The 15421-nt window shown below is 39.0% G+C and overlaps 1 protein-coding gene across 2 annotated transcripts in view; it reads left to right on the top strand.

The window, feature by feature from the left end:
* SLC35F4 (solute carrier family 35 member F4) overlaps positions 1 to 15421 on the top strand; it is a 63624-nt gene that overhangs the window by 38446 nt on the left and 9757 nt on the right. Inside the window, exons 2-4 of one of the 2 annotated variants that reach the window (XM_053475621.1) lie at positions 6457 to 6645; positions 11109 to 11403; positions 14697 to 14916. In XM_053475621.1, coding sequence (XP_053331596.1) covers positions 6457 to 6645; positions 11109 to 11403; positions 14697 to 14916 — 704 coding nt within the window. The remainder of the gene's footprint in view (positions 1 to 6456; positions 6646 to 11108; positions 11404 to 14696; positions 14917 to 15421) is intronic. The other variant, XM_053475622.1, reaches the window with a different exon arrangement.

Below are 15421 nucleotides of genomic sequence, written 5' to 3'. Positions count from 1 at the left end.
GCAAATGTATGATGTTTGAGTGGCTTTGTGTAAATCTATGTATGTGTAAGGTGTTAGATTGTGTGTGTGTGTGTGCGTGTAGAGATGCCCAGGGCCATTTTAACAACACTGTAGGCCCTGGGCAGAGCAATGCACTGGGGCCCCTACTCCCCCAAATAACAAAAAAAACATGATGTGAGGATGAATCAATAGAACCAAAAGTATTATTATTATTCTTTATGTATGTACATGCAAGGGAGGGCTAGCTGCTCTTAGTCTGGCGAGCAAGGATATATATACACACACATACACTGCCCTTACAGACACACATACAGATACACTGCCCTACGCATGCCTGCCCTTATACATGCATGCCTATACACACATACACTGCCCTTACACACGTCTGCTCATATACACTGCCCTTACACATGTCTGCCCATACAGTGGGGCAAAAAAGTAGTTAGTCAGCCACCAATTGTGCAAGTTCTCCCACTTAAAAAGATGAGAGAGGCCTGTAATTTTCACTTCAACTATGAGAGACAGAATGGGGGGAAAGAATACAGGAAATCACATTGTAGGATTTCTAATGAATTCATTGGTAAATTCCTCGGTAAAATAAGTATTTGGTCACCTACAAACAAGCAAGATATCTGGCTATCACAGACATGTGAACACAAATAGGAAAACCAAAATCACACGTGTGAATATAAAATAAATAAAAATACTTCCCACAATGAGAGCAGCTACCTAACAACACTCTTCCTCAAAGTGTATACAGATGCAAACCAGAAGAAATGGAGCGCATATACATAGGGGAAGAAAAACAAAAACAAAACCAATAGTGTAATATGTCAAAAAGAATGTAATTAAATATAGTGTAAGTTCCACTCACAAAAGGACTGGATAAGCAGGCTCATCAAATGTCAAACTTCTAAAACTGTAATCTGTAAAAGCAAGCATAAACCAGGATGGTGCAGTATCTTCAGTAACCTGATCTTAAAAGATCAAAATGCACTTACAATTGAGATGTAGCACAACTCAAGGAGTATTGTGCAAAAGCATGTAGAAATAAAGCATCCGGTGTATGGTTATAAAAATTTATTTTCTCTCTCTCAACGCGTTTCGCTGATGGGTCGTCGGCTTCATCAGGAGAAAAGGAAATCAAGCGGCAGTATAAATCATAAAAAGTTCCGTATAGCTTCCATTTAAATAGATATGAGATTTCCGGGTACGTCATCACGTCCTCAGTTGCGTCCTCGGTCACGTCATTCCGTTCCTCAATGCAGCTACATGGGGCTGCGTGCCGGCGTCATCACGTCCCTCCGTCCGGGTAAGTAGAATGATGTACCGGCGTCACTGCGTCTCTGGCTGGAGACACATGTCGGCATCATCAGTGGGAGTGGCATATTCACTTCTTCTCATGCCGTACAGGTCCTTAAGTACGGCATATAGAACTTCTCTTTATCGGACGGAGCGGCGTGTCTGTCCCATGAGGCTTAGAGGCTCTACTACTAGCTGTCAGATTGTATGATGTCCCGGAAATCACACACATTAAATAAAATCAAATCCAACTAAATATAGTTTGATCATTTGATATAAATGTATATAAATATTGGTGTATCTTAAAAATGAATATAAGGCTATAAACAGAATCCTTGACATTCTAAAAGGAATGCTTGCTTTTACAGATTACAGTTTTAGAAGTTTGACATTTGATGAGCCTGCTTATCCAGTCCTTTTGTGAGTGGAACTTACACTATATTTAATTACATTCTTTTTGACATATTACACTATTGGTTTTGTTCTCACAGACCTGTAACATCTTCTTTAAGAGTCTCCTCTGTCCTCCACTCGTTACCTGTATTAATGGCACCTGTTTGAACTTGTTATCAGTATAAAAGACACCTGTCCACAACCTCAAACAGTCACACTCCAAACCCCACTATGGCCAAGACCAAAGAGCTGTCGAAGGACACCAGAATCAAAATTGTAGACCTGCACCAGGCTGGGAAGACTGAATCTGCAATAAGCAAGCAGCTTTGCGTGAAGAAATCAACTGTGGGAGCAATTATTCAAAAATGTAAGACATACAGGACCACTGATAATCTCCCTTGATCTGGGGTTCCACGCAAGATCTCACCACGTGGTGTCAAAATGATCACAAGAACAGTGAGCAAACATCCCAGAACCACACGGGGGGACCTAGTGAATGACCTGCAGAGAGCTGGGGCCAAAGTAACAAAGGCTACCATCAGTAACACACTACGCCGCCAGGGACTCAAATCATGCAGTGCCAGACGTGTCCCCCTGCTTAAGCCAGTACATGTCTGGGCCCATCTGAAGTTTGCTAGAGAGCATTTGGATGATCCAGAAGAGGATTGGGCGAATGTCATATGGTCTGGACAACTGATCCGTGTAAAGGAAAGAATGAATGGGGCCATGTATCGTGAGATTTTGAGTGAAAATCTCCTTCCATCAGCAAGGGCATTGAAGATGAAACGTGGCTGTGTCTTTCAGCATGACAATGATCCCAAACACACCGCCCGGGCAACGAAGGAGTGGCTACGTAAGAAGCATTTCAAGGTCCTGAAGTGGCCTAGCCAGTCTCCAGATCTCAACCCCATAGAAAACCTTTGGAGGGAGTTGAAAGTCCGTGTTGCCCAGCGACAGCCCCAAAACATCACTGCTCTAGAGGAGATCTGCATGGAGGAATGGTCCAAAATACCAGCAACAGTGTGTGAAAACCTTGTGAAGACTTACAGAAAATGTTTGACCTCTGTCATTGCCAACAAAGGGTATATAACAAAGTATTGATATGAACTTTTGTTATTGACCAACCATAATTTGCAAATAAATTCTTTAAAAATCAGACAATGTGATTTATGGACTTTGTTGTCTCATTCTGTCTCTCATAGTTGAAGTGTACCTATGGTGAAAATTATAGGCCTCTTTCATCTTTGTAAGTGGGAGAACTTGCACAATTGGTGGCTGACTAAATACTTTTTTGCCCCACTGTACACACACATGCACTGCCCTTACACACATATACACATAAACTGCTCTTACACATGCCTGCCCATAAACACACACATATACAAATACATTTCTCTTACAAACGCCTCCTAATATATACACTGCTTTTACACATGTCTGCCCAGACACACAAACATACTGGGTCACACTTGCCCTTACAGCACCCATTTTTCCTTACCTCTTACCTTTCTCCTCTCCATCTTCTATCTTCCATCCGGAACAAGGTCTGTCACTCCAGGCCTCTGCTTTGGTGCTCCCTAATCACTATAATAGATAAGGTGGCCCTGCCGCCTGGACAAGTTTCTGCTCATGTTGCAGCAGGCCAGAGAAAAACTTGTGGCAGGTCCGATGTGGCCCACAGGGCTGTAGTTTGGAGACCTCTGATCTAGACCATATAGACTTTGATGTTCTAAAACAACTAACATGAGTTAATGTGTATTTAACCCAATGTAGGGCCAGTTTTTAAACTGTAAAGGGAAGCGGCTGAGATTAATCATAGTCATTGAATTTTATGATCTATAGGTTTCTAAAAAAAAAAAAAAAACACAGGGAAGGATGAGGCTTAAGGTGGTCGCACCCACCTTATCAAAGAGCCATCTCATGGTGGTCAGCAGTGCATCAAAAACATTTGCCACATGGATGATCAACACTGCCCTAAAAAAAGCGTGACATTGGGGGGACAGAAGAACCAGTATGGAAATATTATCTTCATTTGGAACCTGACTTGTAATTATTTATAATCTTTTACAACAAGTATCTCAGTGAAAGTAAAATAAAGGGCTTGTGCACCACATTCCCTATCCTTGTGCATAAAGCTCTTTGTTATCTGAACTTACCAGATCCCTACACCTCTTGTAATCTGCTCATTCTGTGCAATGAACAATTGCCCTTAAAGGTCCCTGTACTGACCTTTCATATATCTGAAAATAAATTGTGAAATTGCCAGGTGCGCTTGATTGTCATGTGACACAAAAGCTGACACCAATAGGCAGTGACTGTAGAAACTGAACAAACTTCTTAAAGTTTCTCTCTTCTCTCTTTATCTCAATAAACCTCCAGATGTAACAATGAAGTGTCAGCTTTGTTGATTTGTTTTGCTTAACATGCTAGAGAGTGCAATTTGTTGCAATAGCACCTTTGAAAGCATTCAGAAATGTAAGATGTTTAAGGAAAAATTAATGCATTTGGGTGACATATACATTCTCCAAAATACTGTTAAGGTCCAACAAACATATACAAGTATTGTATCTAGTGTATTCCATATGCTTATATAGTTTCCAAAACTAAAATACCTTTACTACCAGTATTGGCACAGGTGACACAGACCAGAGTTCTCCCAACTCATCTGTCCCTTTGAACACATATTTTAGCCATCAGTGACTTTGCACGCATAGATTAGACAGAACACGTCTGCTCACCTATTATGTCGAGATGCAGACCTTAAATTTACTGTTCCAAGAGCAGGCAATGACATTCCCGAAGAGCTTCTAGCTACATCAGTATCAAAGAGTGTTGATAGATTACTGAACTGTGTGCCTTTAGAATTTTAAACCTTTTCTTGCCGATGGGGACTGCAACATAGAATTTTGGATTGCATGGCAGGTTGCACAAAAAAATAAAAAATAAAGTTATTAGAGGGGTATCCCTTTTATACAGTAACGAAGCATACATGCACAGCTACATTATATATTGAAGGGATTTATTATATAATTTTTTAACTAATCCCTTCATATGATATTTGTCAAAATGGTCCTGTAATAGTGTAAAGCTGATGAAAAAAAAGATGAATAAAAGACTAATCTGCACATTCCCATAGGAAGACTATCTCCAAAGTAAACTAATCTTCTGTCTTGTTATTAGACTTGTGCATTCGTCTTCGGGCGAACATGAAAACGAACACGAAGAGTGCGTTTTTGTGTTCGTCCCGAAGAAACGAAGAAGGGAAGATAGTGGCGGTAAAACGTACACAAAGACGAAGAATCTTCGTGTTCGTCTTGGTCTACTAATCTCCCTGGTCCCTTCCCTATCTAGCCTACCTTATCTCCGCAGCATCGCAGGGGTTGACGGAAACGAAATCCGTAGGTTCGTCGTCAGGGGTTAAGGGGCCGTGCGAACGACTCTGTTGGTCGCCTGCAGGGTCCTCCGCTGGCATCAACCAATTGGTTGGCGAAAGTTGAGGACCCTGCAGGCGGCCAATAGTTGTGACCCAATTTATATTGAGCTTCAGCTGGGGGACAGCCATCTCGATATTATCCTTTATGATACCTTGATTCCATTAGTTTCATTAGTCCACAAAACATTTTCCTAGTGGCGTTGTGAGGGTGCACTTTGGCAAGCTTCAGGTGTGTATCAATGTATTTTTTTGGAGAGCAGCAGCTTCCTCTTCTGTGTCCTGCCAAGGACCCCATGAGTTTTGAATGTTTAGCTGTTACTCTAGGGTTCTTTTTTTACCTCATTGAGCATTCTGCGTGGTGCTCTTGAGGACTACTCTACGGAGAGTAGCCACAGTACTAAATTGTCTCCATTAATAAACTGTGGACTGAAGATTATTTAGTGTTATTTTCATATGTCAAAGTAGCTCTAAACCACACCTTAAATCCCGTTTCATTGATTGGACTCTAGGTTTGCTAACTCCTGTCTCCAATTAGCTTTTGTTGAAGTGATTAGCCTAAGGGTTCACATACTTTTTCCAACCCACACTGTAAATGTTTGAGTGATGTTTTCAATATGGACAAGAACAAAAGTTAAAGCTATTAGCTATTAGTTACAACAGATTGTGTTTCTTAATTACTTTAACTTAGATAAAGATCAGATCATATCAAAGGGTTCACTTATCTTTTCTTGTCACTATATATATATATATATATATATATATATATATAATTAACTAGGTTTTCTCTGTCCAAATCCTAAAATCGAAGTATGCCCAGAATAATAGTTAAATGAAATGTAGAACTTAGCATGTGAACTTCAAAAAAGCTTGCTCGATGAGCATGTGCATTTGTAGTCAAAGTGCACAATTTGCTCAGAACCTCAGAGTCTAAGAAGGCTGCACCATGGCGCATACAAGAAGACATTGTGAAGAATCAAAATGATCAAGACAATTTTGCCTTTTAGACCTATTTTAGAATTGTACAGTTATACTTTTCTTTCACCATCATAACATGCATGTTGGACACTGCTGAGGTTTTGGAAGAACTGTATAAATCGGTTCTCCTCTTCTGTGGTTCATGTGAGACTCAAAAAGAAACTGATTCCAAACGTTTTGGGACGTCTTCTAATCCAATGGATTATTTGAAAAATAACAAGATAACAAAAAAGCAACGGGTGGGTCACGTGTTTCCAAGATGATATTCAAGGGAGATCATTTCATCTTTGTTTACCAATGCTCATTAAAAGGATATTTGGGCCAAATTCATTCCAACTTTTTCTTCTCATCAGATACATCACAATCTTCTGTTTCCCGATGTCTGTCTGGAATTCCTTACCCCAACTCATGCAATAACAGCAAAAAGAAAATTTGCCGTATATCATCAACTGAAGAAACATCCTCTATGGTTGAAATGGAAAGTAGATGTGCCCGTGGAAATTATGAGCAGAACAGATCCAACATGGGGCAGATCAGTTCAGGTAGGATTAATTAAATACTGGGGTTCCAATATTCCAGTTACAATATTTTATTTCATCAGATAGCTTGAGGTATTGTCAAAATGTTGGCCTTTCAGCCGTATTTAAAATGCAAAGAATTAAAATAGAACAAGTAGAGTTACAGGTATTTTCATAGATATAACTTGGTGGGCATCTAAATCTTGCGCACAGTTCAAATCACTATCTTTCATAAAGAAAAATATTATATATTAAACATTTTTTACCAAGTGTTTTTTTCCAAGACGTTTGACGTTAATCGCTGATAATTAAATTACTGATTGCTAACAGAGGAAAGACTCTGGAATGTGGAGAAGGTTAGAAAGAAGAATTGTAGAAAACTATCCTCTCAGGAAAATCTCAAGTTAAAAGAAAACGAAGAACATTGTCATTTTTTCTCTGCTATTTTGTTTATTTTTCAATTTGAAAAACAGATTACTCATCTTTTCAATGTACCAAACCAAAGATATTAACTGGAAGTAGTTATCACAGTTTAAAACGCAGATATTAACTGGGGCTAGATGGTCATTTCTTGTATTTTATTAATTGTAAAACCAAATCAATAAGACTTCAACCTTGACCTTTTAGAAGAAAGGAAGACGATTGTGATTGTGATTTCAATAGCCTCAATTGAACAGTATGGGCTCTACAAAGCACATCAAGTGTACGTTATGAACACATTCGTGACTGGGCATGAAAGGAAAACTCATAGTAGCAAACAATATTTAAGATATAATACCAAATGTCTAAATACTCCCAACAATACTGTTCTATATTTTTTGTTTTATTTTGTTTTTTTGCTAATATCGTATAGTAAACATGAATCATGTTGCTTATAAAGGAACAAGCTGTATCAGTGTTATAAAACAGATTATTTCAGTGTGATATGATAGCCAAAGCTCTGCTTTTAACATTTAGGTGTGTGTATCAAGAAAATGAAAAATATCAATACAAATAATTGCATGTTAACTTGGTTAACAAAATATTAAAGGGTGAGAGAATTGTGAAGGCATTCAAGATTAGAAAGATTAAGAAAGATCACAAGATCACCTAATGTCTAACACGAGAAAATGAAATGTGGTCAAGTAAAGCCATCTTCTCATTTTTGCTTTCCTATCTTTGCAAGGATTTTTAGTCATGTTCTTCTTTTGGATTTAGCTGGTGTATTTATAGATTTAAAATCACATAATTTCTCTTGGACAACCTCTTTAGATGGAACGATTAGCCTTCAAAAACATTTCCATTATTGATGCCAAATGACAATTGCCATATTAAATATAGCTCATTCTTTAAATAGTTGTAGTATGCCTGTGTAGATAATCATGCCATACGGAAATTTAGGTCCATTATGTCATGAAGGAAATCAGACATCCAGGATTAAGATATGTCTTCAAATATTATACTGTAAGTCATTTAATGCTGCATAGGTTGAGTGATTTATTTAAATTATTTTAATTGTTAAAAACTCTCTACTTATGTACAGAAATCAATCCTTAGGAGAGAATGCTTGTTTGTAAACAATAATAATTAGAATCATGAATCTTTTGTCACGTATAAAAGTTATATTTTTTTGTAGAATAATAGAATATGATATTTCTATTTATGCTATAATACTAGAACAAATAATCAGAATCAGTGACACTAAAACAGACAGCCTAAGGTAAAATAGCAGCCATGCATAGGTCAAGGAAAGCCAACCAATTGAGTTTTGGTTACAACCAAAAGAAAGCTATTTCCCTTACTTGTGAAAAGCATGCAAGCAGTGTCATACAATGTTTGTAAAGTTTTGCTAGATGTTACATGCATCTGCAGTATCTCATATTTGCTTCTGATACTGCGTATGAATTCACTCATTTAGAATATATGCTTTCTTAATGCCTTACAGAAGATATCCTATCATGATGTTCTTAGTGAGTCTGAAAGTATACTCAAAAAACACCACCGCTTACCACTCTACAAGCATTTCTGTTGAGAAATAAAAGTTAACATATTCCTTTGTAAAGAATATTTTTCAAAATGTTGTTTCTACTATTGATTTCATTATTTGTTGAATAATAGCAAGCATCTTGGTTGGATGGTATTTAACTTTGCATTGATTCTACTAATATTCCTATGGAAGATTCATGTACTGGTAACATCAGACAACATATATATATATATATATATATATATATACATACATACAATATATATCTTGGGTTGAAACAAGAAGTTATAACTTCTAAACGGAATGCTGCATGGAGATGGGCCACATCTGTTTAACAGATGGTGGTGGATAGTTTGTATTAGACTTGTGCATTCGTATTAGGGCGAACATGAAAACGAACACGAAGGGTGTGTTTTTGTTGTTAAGCCCGAATACCAAACATACGAACATGGCGGCGGCAAAACGTACACGAAGACACACAACACAAAGAATCTTCGCATTCGTCTTCATTTACTAATCTTCCTGGTCCCTTCCCCATCTAGACTACCTTATCTATGCAGCATCGCAGGGGTTAATGGGAGCGGAAATCCATAGGTTCGCCGTCAGGAGTTAAAGGGCCTTGCGAATGACTCTATTGGTCGCCTGCAGGGGCCTCCTCTGGCATCAACCAGACTTTATTGGTCGCCGGCAGGGGGCTCGTCTGCCATCAACCAATGGCAGAGGAGCTCCCTGCCGGCGACCAATAGAGTCGCTCGTACAGACCTTTAACTCTTGGAGCGTGGAGACAGGCCAAGTTCCCCATCAGGAGTTAAAGGGCCGTGCAAGAGACTCGCACGGCCCTTTAACTCCTGACGGCGCAACTTGGCCTGGGTAGAGCATGGTCTTCCTGCTCCAAGAGTTAAAGGTACGGTCCTTTCACTCTTGGAGCGGGGAGACCAGTGCTCTCTCCTGGCCAAGTTGCGGCATCAGGATTTTAAAAGTCTGCCAGCAGGGGGCTCGTCTGCCATCATCATCATCATTGTTGATGGCAGAGGAGGTCCCTGCCGGCAACCTATAGAGTTGCTCGTATGGACATACAGTATGCGTTGCTGCATAGCGCATACACACGGAGAATGTAGACGAATATTCGCCTGAACCAAACAAAAGTTGCCACTTGCCAAGCAAGTTGACCTCACAGTAAGGCTAATACCAATATATTTTCCTCTGCAGTATGATGTTTAATAGCAGCAAACTGGTAAATAGAAATGTGAATATATTAAGGCATTAATTTGAACAAGATATTCCAAAGCATTTAGAATCTCTAGTGGCTATACGTTGTTGGTGATATTACATGGTTAAAAGCAAGAACTAAAGGCATATAGAGGCTTTCTTTAAAAAACTAAAGAGTCTATTAATTAACTCTTGAACTAATGAAATAAAATGTAAATTAAGTTACACAATTAAGTTACACAATTTACAAACAGTGTCAGTTTGATGTTTTGGACATTCATCTACCAAACCACTTAGATTACTTTCTATACTTAATGCATATAAAACTTGATATACTGGGAATATGTTTTTTTTTCCTGCCACTTATCCTAATTAACCCCACTGGGGGTAAGAACTGCTTCTAAATGCTTTGCTCTTCACCCATGAGATTAAGTGGTTAAAAATACATGTTTCCTTGAACATGAAATACTGTGTTACGTAGAGTGATATGTAGAGTCTACTACTAGTAAAAGTGGGTTTTATTTCTTTATGTTATAATAAAGCTTGTCGATGTGCAGACCTGGATATTGTCCTTCTGGAATTTGTCTGCATTGTGTAAACTCAAATTTATGTGCTATGGATTACCCGCCACCTTTTGACTACAGCCTTATGGTTGTAAGGGAGAATTAGTAAAAATCTGCCAATCTTTTGTAAAAACAGCCACTGGACTAAAAAAGATGGGCTGATTTTTATTAATTCTTCCTTCCAACCATAAGGCTGTAGTCAAAAGGTGGCGGGTAATCCATAGCACATAAACTTGAGTTTACACAATGCAGACAAATTCCAGATTGACTGACTGAGGCCTGTGGAGCCACCTTCGTTGACTCTATGTATAATACTATACACTATACAGTATGTATAAGAGGACATTTCTGGTTGCTAAGTCCATTACATTGTAAACTGTCTTTAGAAATAATTTATTGGTGTTGTAAGTTACCTGAGGATTAAAAAGCATTCGCCAATAGCAGTTTTGATGAATACCACTTATGCTCTGAAAGCATGATAATGTCATGGCATCATGTTCCCAGAGATATTATCCTGGTCTGGCACAAAGTAAGCTTAACTTGTATCCATTTTCATTCCCTATGGCTGAGCATCTTTACAATGAATGGGTCCTCAAACAAAAAACTAGTTCAGCATTTATAAATAACAAAAAGTTGTAATCAGAGGTAATTCAGGCAATTAGAGGAAATTAGGGAGATGTGAATTCTGAGGTTTCACCACAGATGGGTTTATTAGTTAACATTTATTTTAAATATTTTCACTTTTTCAGGAGGTGAAGGAGCACAAGCAAGCACAGAAAGTGGTCCAGAAAATCACGAAAAATCCCGATGCCAAGCATGCACCTCTATGTTTCTTAAAATTGTATGGGGAGTACTTATTATTCTTTCTGTGTCATTCTCCTGGGTTGGAACTACGCAGATTGTCAAAATTACATACAAGAATTTCTACTGTCCCTTCTTCATGACCTGGTTCTCAACAAATTGGAACATTATGTTTTTCCCAGTGTATTATTCTGGGCACCTAGCAACAGCACAAGAAAAGCAGTCACTTCTCCAAAAAATCAGGTAGGTTTCCCCCCTTTGTTTATTTATAGGATCTGAAATACTGTAATAAGAAAGCATAATTCAGTAAATGTAGATAGAAAGTGTACTACAGTATAAATTGATATGTGTGTGTAAACAATACACAGTCTTGTGACACATGTACACACTAAAGGGACATAAAAGGACCACAGGAATTAACTGGTTAATAAATGCAGCCTAAATTTACCTTAGACATCATAATTACTGCATTTACAATTGCAAACGTACCAAAAAACTGACACAGGCCCCGTATTTCAAGATTAAGGAGCTAATTGCCCAGCCAGCCCTCTTATGTTGGAACCTGTGGCTATATGTTAAGTAGGAAACAACCCACAAGTGGTGGCCCCAGTGATGTGTTCTAGGTTTGACTGAAGCAAGCATTCCCAGCCACCATGTCATATGCTGGCATTTCACCTCTTTAAGAATCACATGACGGCTCTCTGTAGTCCTTCATAGTATAAATGGGCAAGTTGGGGAGATCATCTTTGTAACGGTCCTACTGAGGAGGAAAAAGGCCCTGCTGCCACCCTAGGTCTATGCCAGAATACGTAATGGGTGGCCCATATGCCTTAAATCATTGTAACCATTGTCATACATTATTAAAGAATATTAATATTAGCAACCATAGGACTGGTTCAGTCAGCAGGACCTTTCCATTGCTTGCTGTGATGGTGGCTAGTTAGGAAAAACTGATGTTTGTTAGATATAGCCATGTCATTGCTATTTAGAGCCACACCTAGGGACTCAATGCTTTATTCTTGTGTGTGCGAAGATGTTTTTGGGCCATCCTGCTCTTAGTCTGGTTCTATTGCTTTATAATACAATAGTGCCAGTCGTGCCTCTATATGCAGGAGGTCCCCAAACCATCTCCACTTCTCCACACTTCTCCTCACATCCCCCTGAATGACAAAGTCAAATAAAATGATGTACACCATGGTAGGAAAAAGGGAACAGATGAATTTAAGACACAGAGAGGGACAATTGGGAGGTTTGTGCTATCAGAGCAATTTTTCAGATGGGAAATTAAATATAGGTTATTAGACTTAGCAATGTGTTCTCATCCAGCCTAAAATGTATTCTATTTAGACCATAAATGTATTCCATTTACATTGTTAACTAAAAGGCCTAAAACATAGCATTTCAATTTCCATTATTGACCATACCAAAATAAAGAAAACATACAAGCACAATGTTTTACTGGATAGACCATTTGAGGATTACTGAAATGAGAGTAAGTATTTGCGCATGTAATGGCTCCCATTTAGTCTCTTTTAATAGATATTACTGTGTCAACACTCAGACCTGGAGGGACTTTCCTATCAATTGTCTGCCATTGAAAGATAACAGACCTACTGCTCTCTGCACATAGCAACAAGCCATCCAGCTATTTCTTATTCTCACAAGAATCTCCTCTTTAATTCTATGCACACAAATGTACCGGTATTATTTAAATTATTCTTTCATTAGAGATGTTTTATTTCTCAAGCAGAAGAAGGACAAATGCACAGTTTATTTGCGGTTGAGAAAACATTTAAAATGACCCAAATTAATTTGATCTTTTTCTAAACTGAACTGGTACCCTCCAGGATTTTAAAGGCTATTTATTCACAAAGCAGAGTAAATTTTAAATGAATGAATGCTTGATGGCCCTTTATTGTTGGGTTGGTTGGTCAGTTTGTTTTTTTCTGTGGTAGGCAAATATATACCCACTACATAGGCTATTAACCTGCTGTCAGGAACTGGGTCCATACAGACCCAGAGCGCCCAAAGATTGTGTTCAGGAGTTACGGTGCAGTAGCGGAGTTGGACAGGGCCTGGTGCAGGGTGACCGCACTCTTCCGGTGGGCATCTAGGGTTCTGCAGCCACATACCAACGCCCTGACATAGCAGCGGATGATGACAGAACAGAACTTGGAGATATCCTGCAGGCACCCTGGAGCAGGCATGAGACATAGCACTGGAATCATGTACAGGATGCTGCAGGCTGGAAGTAGGGAAGCTAAGCAGAGTACAGGAGAAACATAGTGAGCAAGGGTCAGGGAGACCAAGCAAGAACCATAACCAGACAAGATATACATAATGCAGGGCACAACAGGGAACAAGGCAAGGAATACTCAAGATCCGACATGAACAAGACAGGACACCCCTCTACCGGGGTTACAAGACAGGACACCCCTCTACCGGGGTTACAAGACAGGACACCCCTCTACCGGGGTTACAAGACAGGACACCCCTCTACCGGGGTTACAAGACAGGACACCCCTCTACCAAGGTTACAAGACAGGACACCCCTCTACCAGGGTTACAAGGCAGGACACCCCTCTACCGGGGTTACAAGGCAGGACACCCCTCTAATGGGGTTACAAGGCAGGACACCCCTCTACCGGGGTTACAAGACAGGACAGGACACCCCACAAGTTACATCACAGACTGACACACATAAATACAGGAACTAGCCTAGGACTGAATGATAACTATTGGAGATTCCGTCACATCTTATGGCCATAGTATGCTTAGCCCACCACTACGCCAAAGTACTCCAATGACGGTGAGTCCTAACGCTAGAGCCTGCCTACAGAGGTACTAATACACTGAACATTGAATCTATACACATATCAGAGAGACATACCTGACTGAGACAAACAGAACACACAGGTGGGGTACACCTTCGAAAGGAAACAGAGCAAGACTGGAATCGAGGAATCAGAGATTCAGGACAGAACATACAGAAATCCAGAAATGGACCACAGCAAGACAGGGAAACAAAAGACATGCAGCTCCGCAGCCTGGGTAGAGCGTGACACCTGCTAAACTGCAAGGATTGAATCCATGATTAGTTAATGGACCAGTATACACTAGTAGGAGTATTGTTATCGCTATCCGCATTTTTTTTATCCCTGGAGAACATGGATCCCTGCTTGTGAGCTGTGTAGGTCATTAGCAGTCCAAACAGCATAGCTCATACCCCCTTGAAGTATATATTGTCTGGTTTGTAAACAAATATGAGTTAATAATATATATGTATAAAACTTAGGGATAAACTTCCATTGGCTTTACGTATTTCTACCAGCAAACCTCACTTGTGCTTTTCCTCTGTATTTCCTTTACAGCCTTAAACTGAAGCTTCTTTTCCATCCCAAATAAAAAAAAATAGGTCTATTTAGCTTAATGTTATAATTGTTGTTTTTTTATATACTGGTAAGTAAGTTTGTATCTCTGAAATCCAGCCATTGAAACAAGTTGTTCGTTTTTTATTTATTTCTATTTCTATTTAGGGAATCCAGTCGTATATTCGGAGAAGATGGTCTGACCATTAAACTTTTTCTTAAAAGAACTGCCCCCTTTTCCATTTTATGGACCTTGACAAATTACCTGTACCTGCTGGCCCTCAGGAAGCTGACAGCCACTGATGTCTCTGCTCTCTTCTGCTGTAATAAGGCCTTTATGTTCTTACTCTCATGGATTGTGCTGAAAGACAAGTTTATGGGCCTACGGGTAAACAAATGCATATTCTTTTTTTATATTCGGACATCTTTGTTAGGAAAAAACTACATTGTAAACAATGGACTTACTTGTGTTTTTGTACAATGAGGTCCAGAAAGTCTCCCTTAAATCCTAAATGTTTTTGTCTCACTCTTTCTACTTCCATAATTTTAACTATATCTCTGTTGCTCATTGCTCAACTGATATCTGCCTTTTTTTCCTTTTATATATTTCTGCCTCCTCACATAGACACATACATATTGTGGACATGAATTGTTGTGTCTTACCATGAAAAACATTAATAGAATCTACATTGCAATAGTTTTAGAATTTTACACAAGTGGGACTAGCATGAAAATTAATATTAGCAACACTTCATATGAGTAGGTAGGATAAACCTTTTCCAAAGTATTGGGTTACCCATCTGACATCTTCAGCGGTGGAGTTGTCCACCTTAATTTAGTTCATCAGGGTTGCTCTTGTTAAATAGGCTGGAAATCAGCTGTAATTACAAAAA

This window comes from Spea bombifrons, chromosome 9, assembly GCF_027358695.1.
Source record: "Spea bombifrons isolate aSpeBom1 chromosome 9, aSpeBom1.2.pri, whole genome shotgun sequence".
Taxonomy (NCBI): Eukaryota; Metazoa; Chordata; class Amphibia; order Anura; family Pelobatidae; genus Spea; species Spea bombifrons.
Note: the sequence above shows the minus strand (reverse complement) of the source record. Positions and strands in the feature narration are given on the sequence as shown.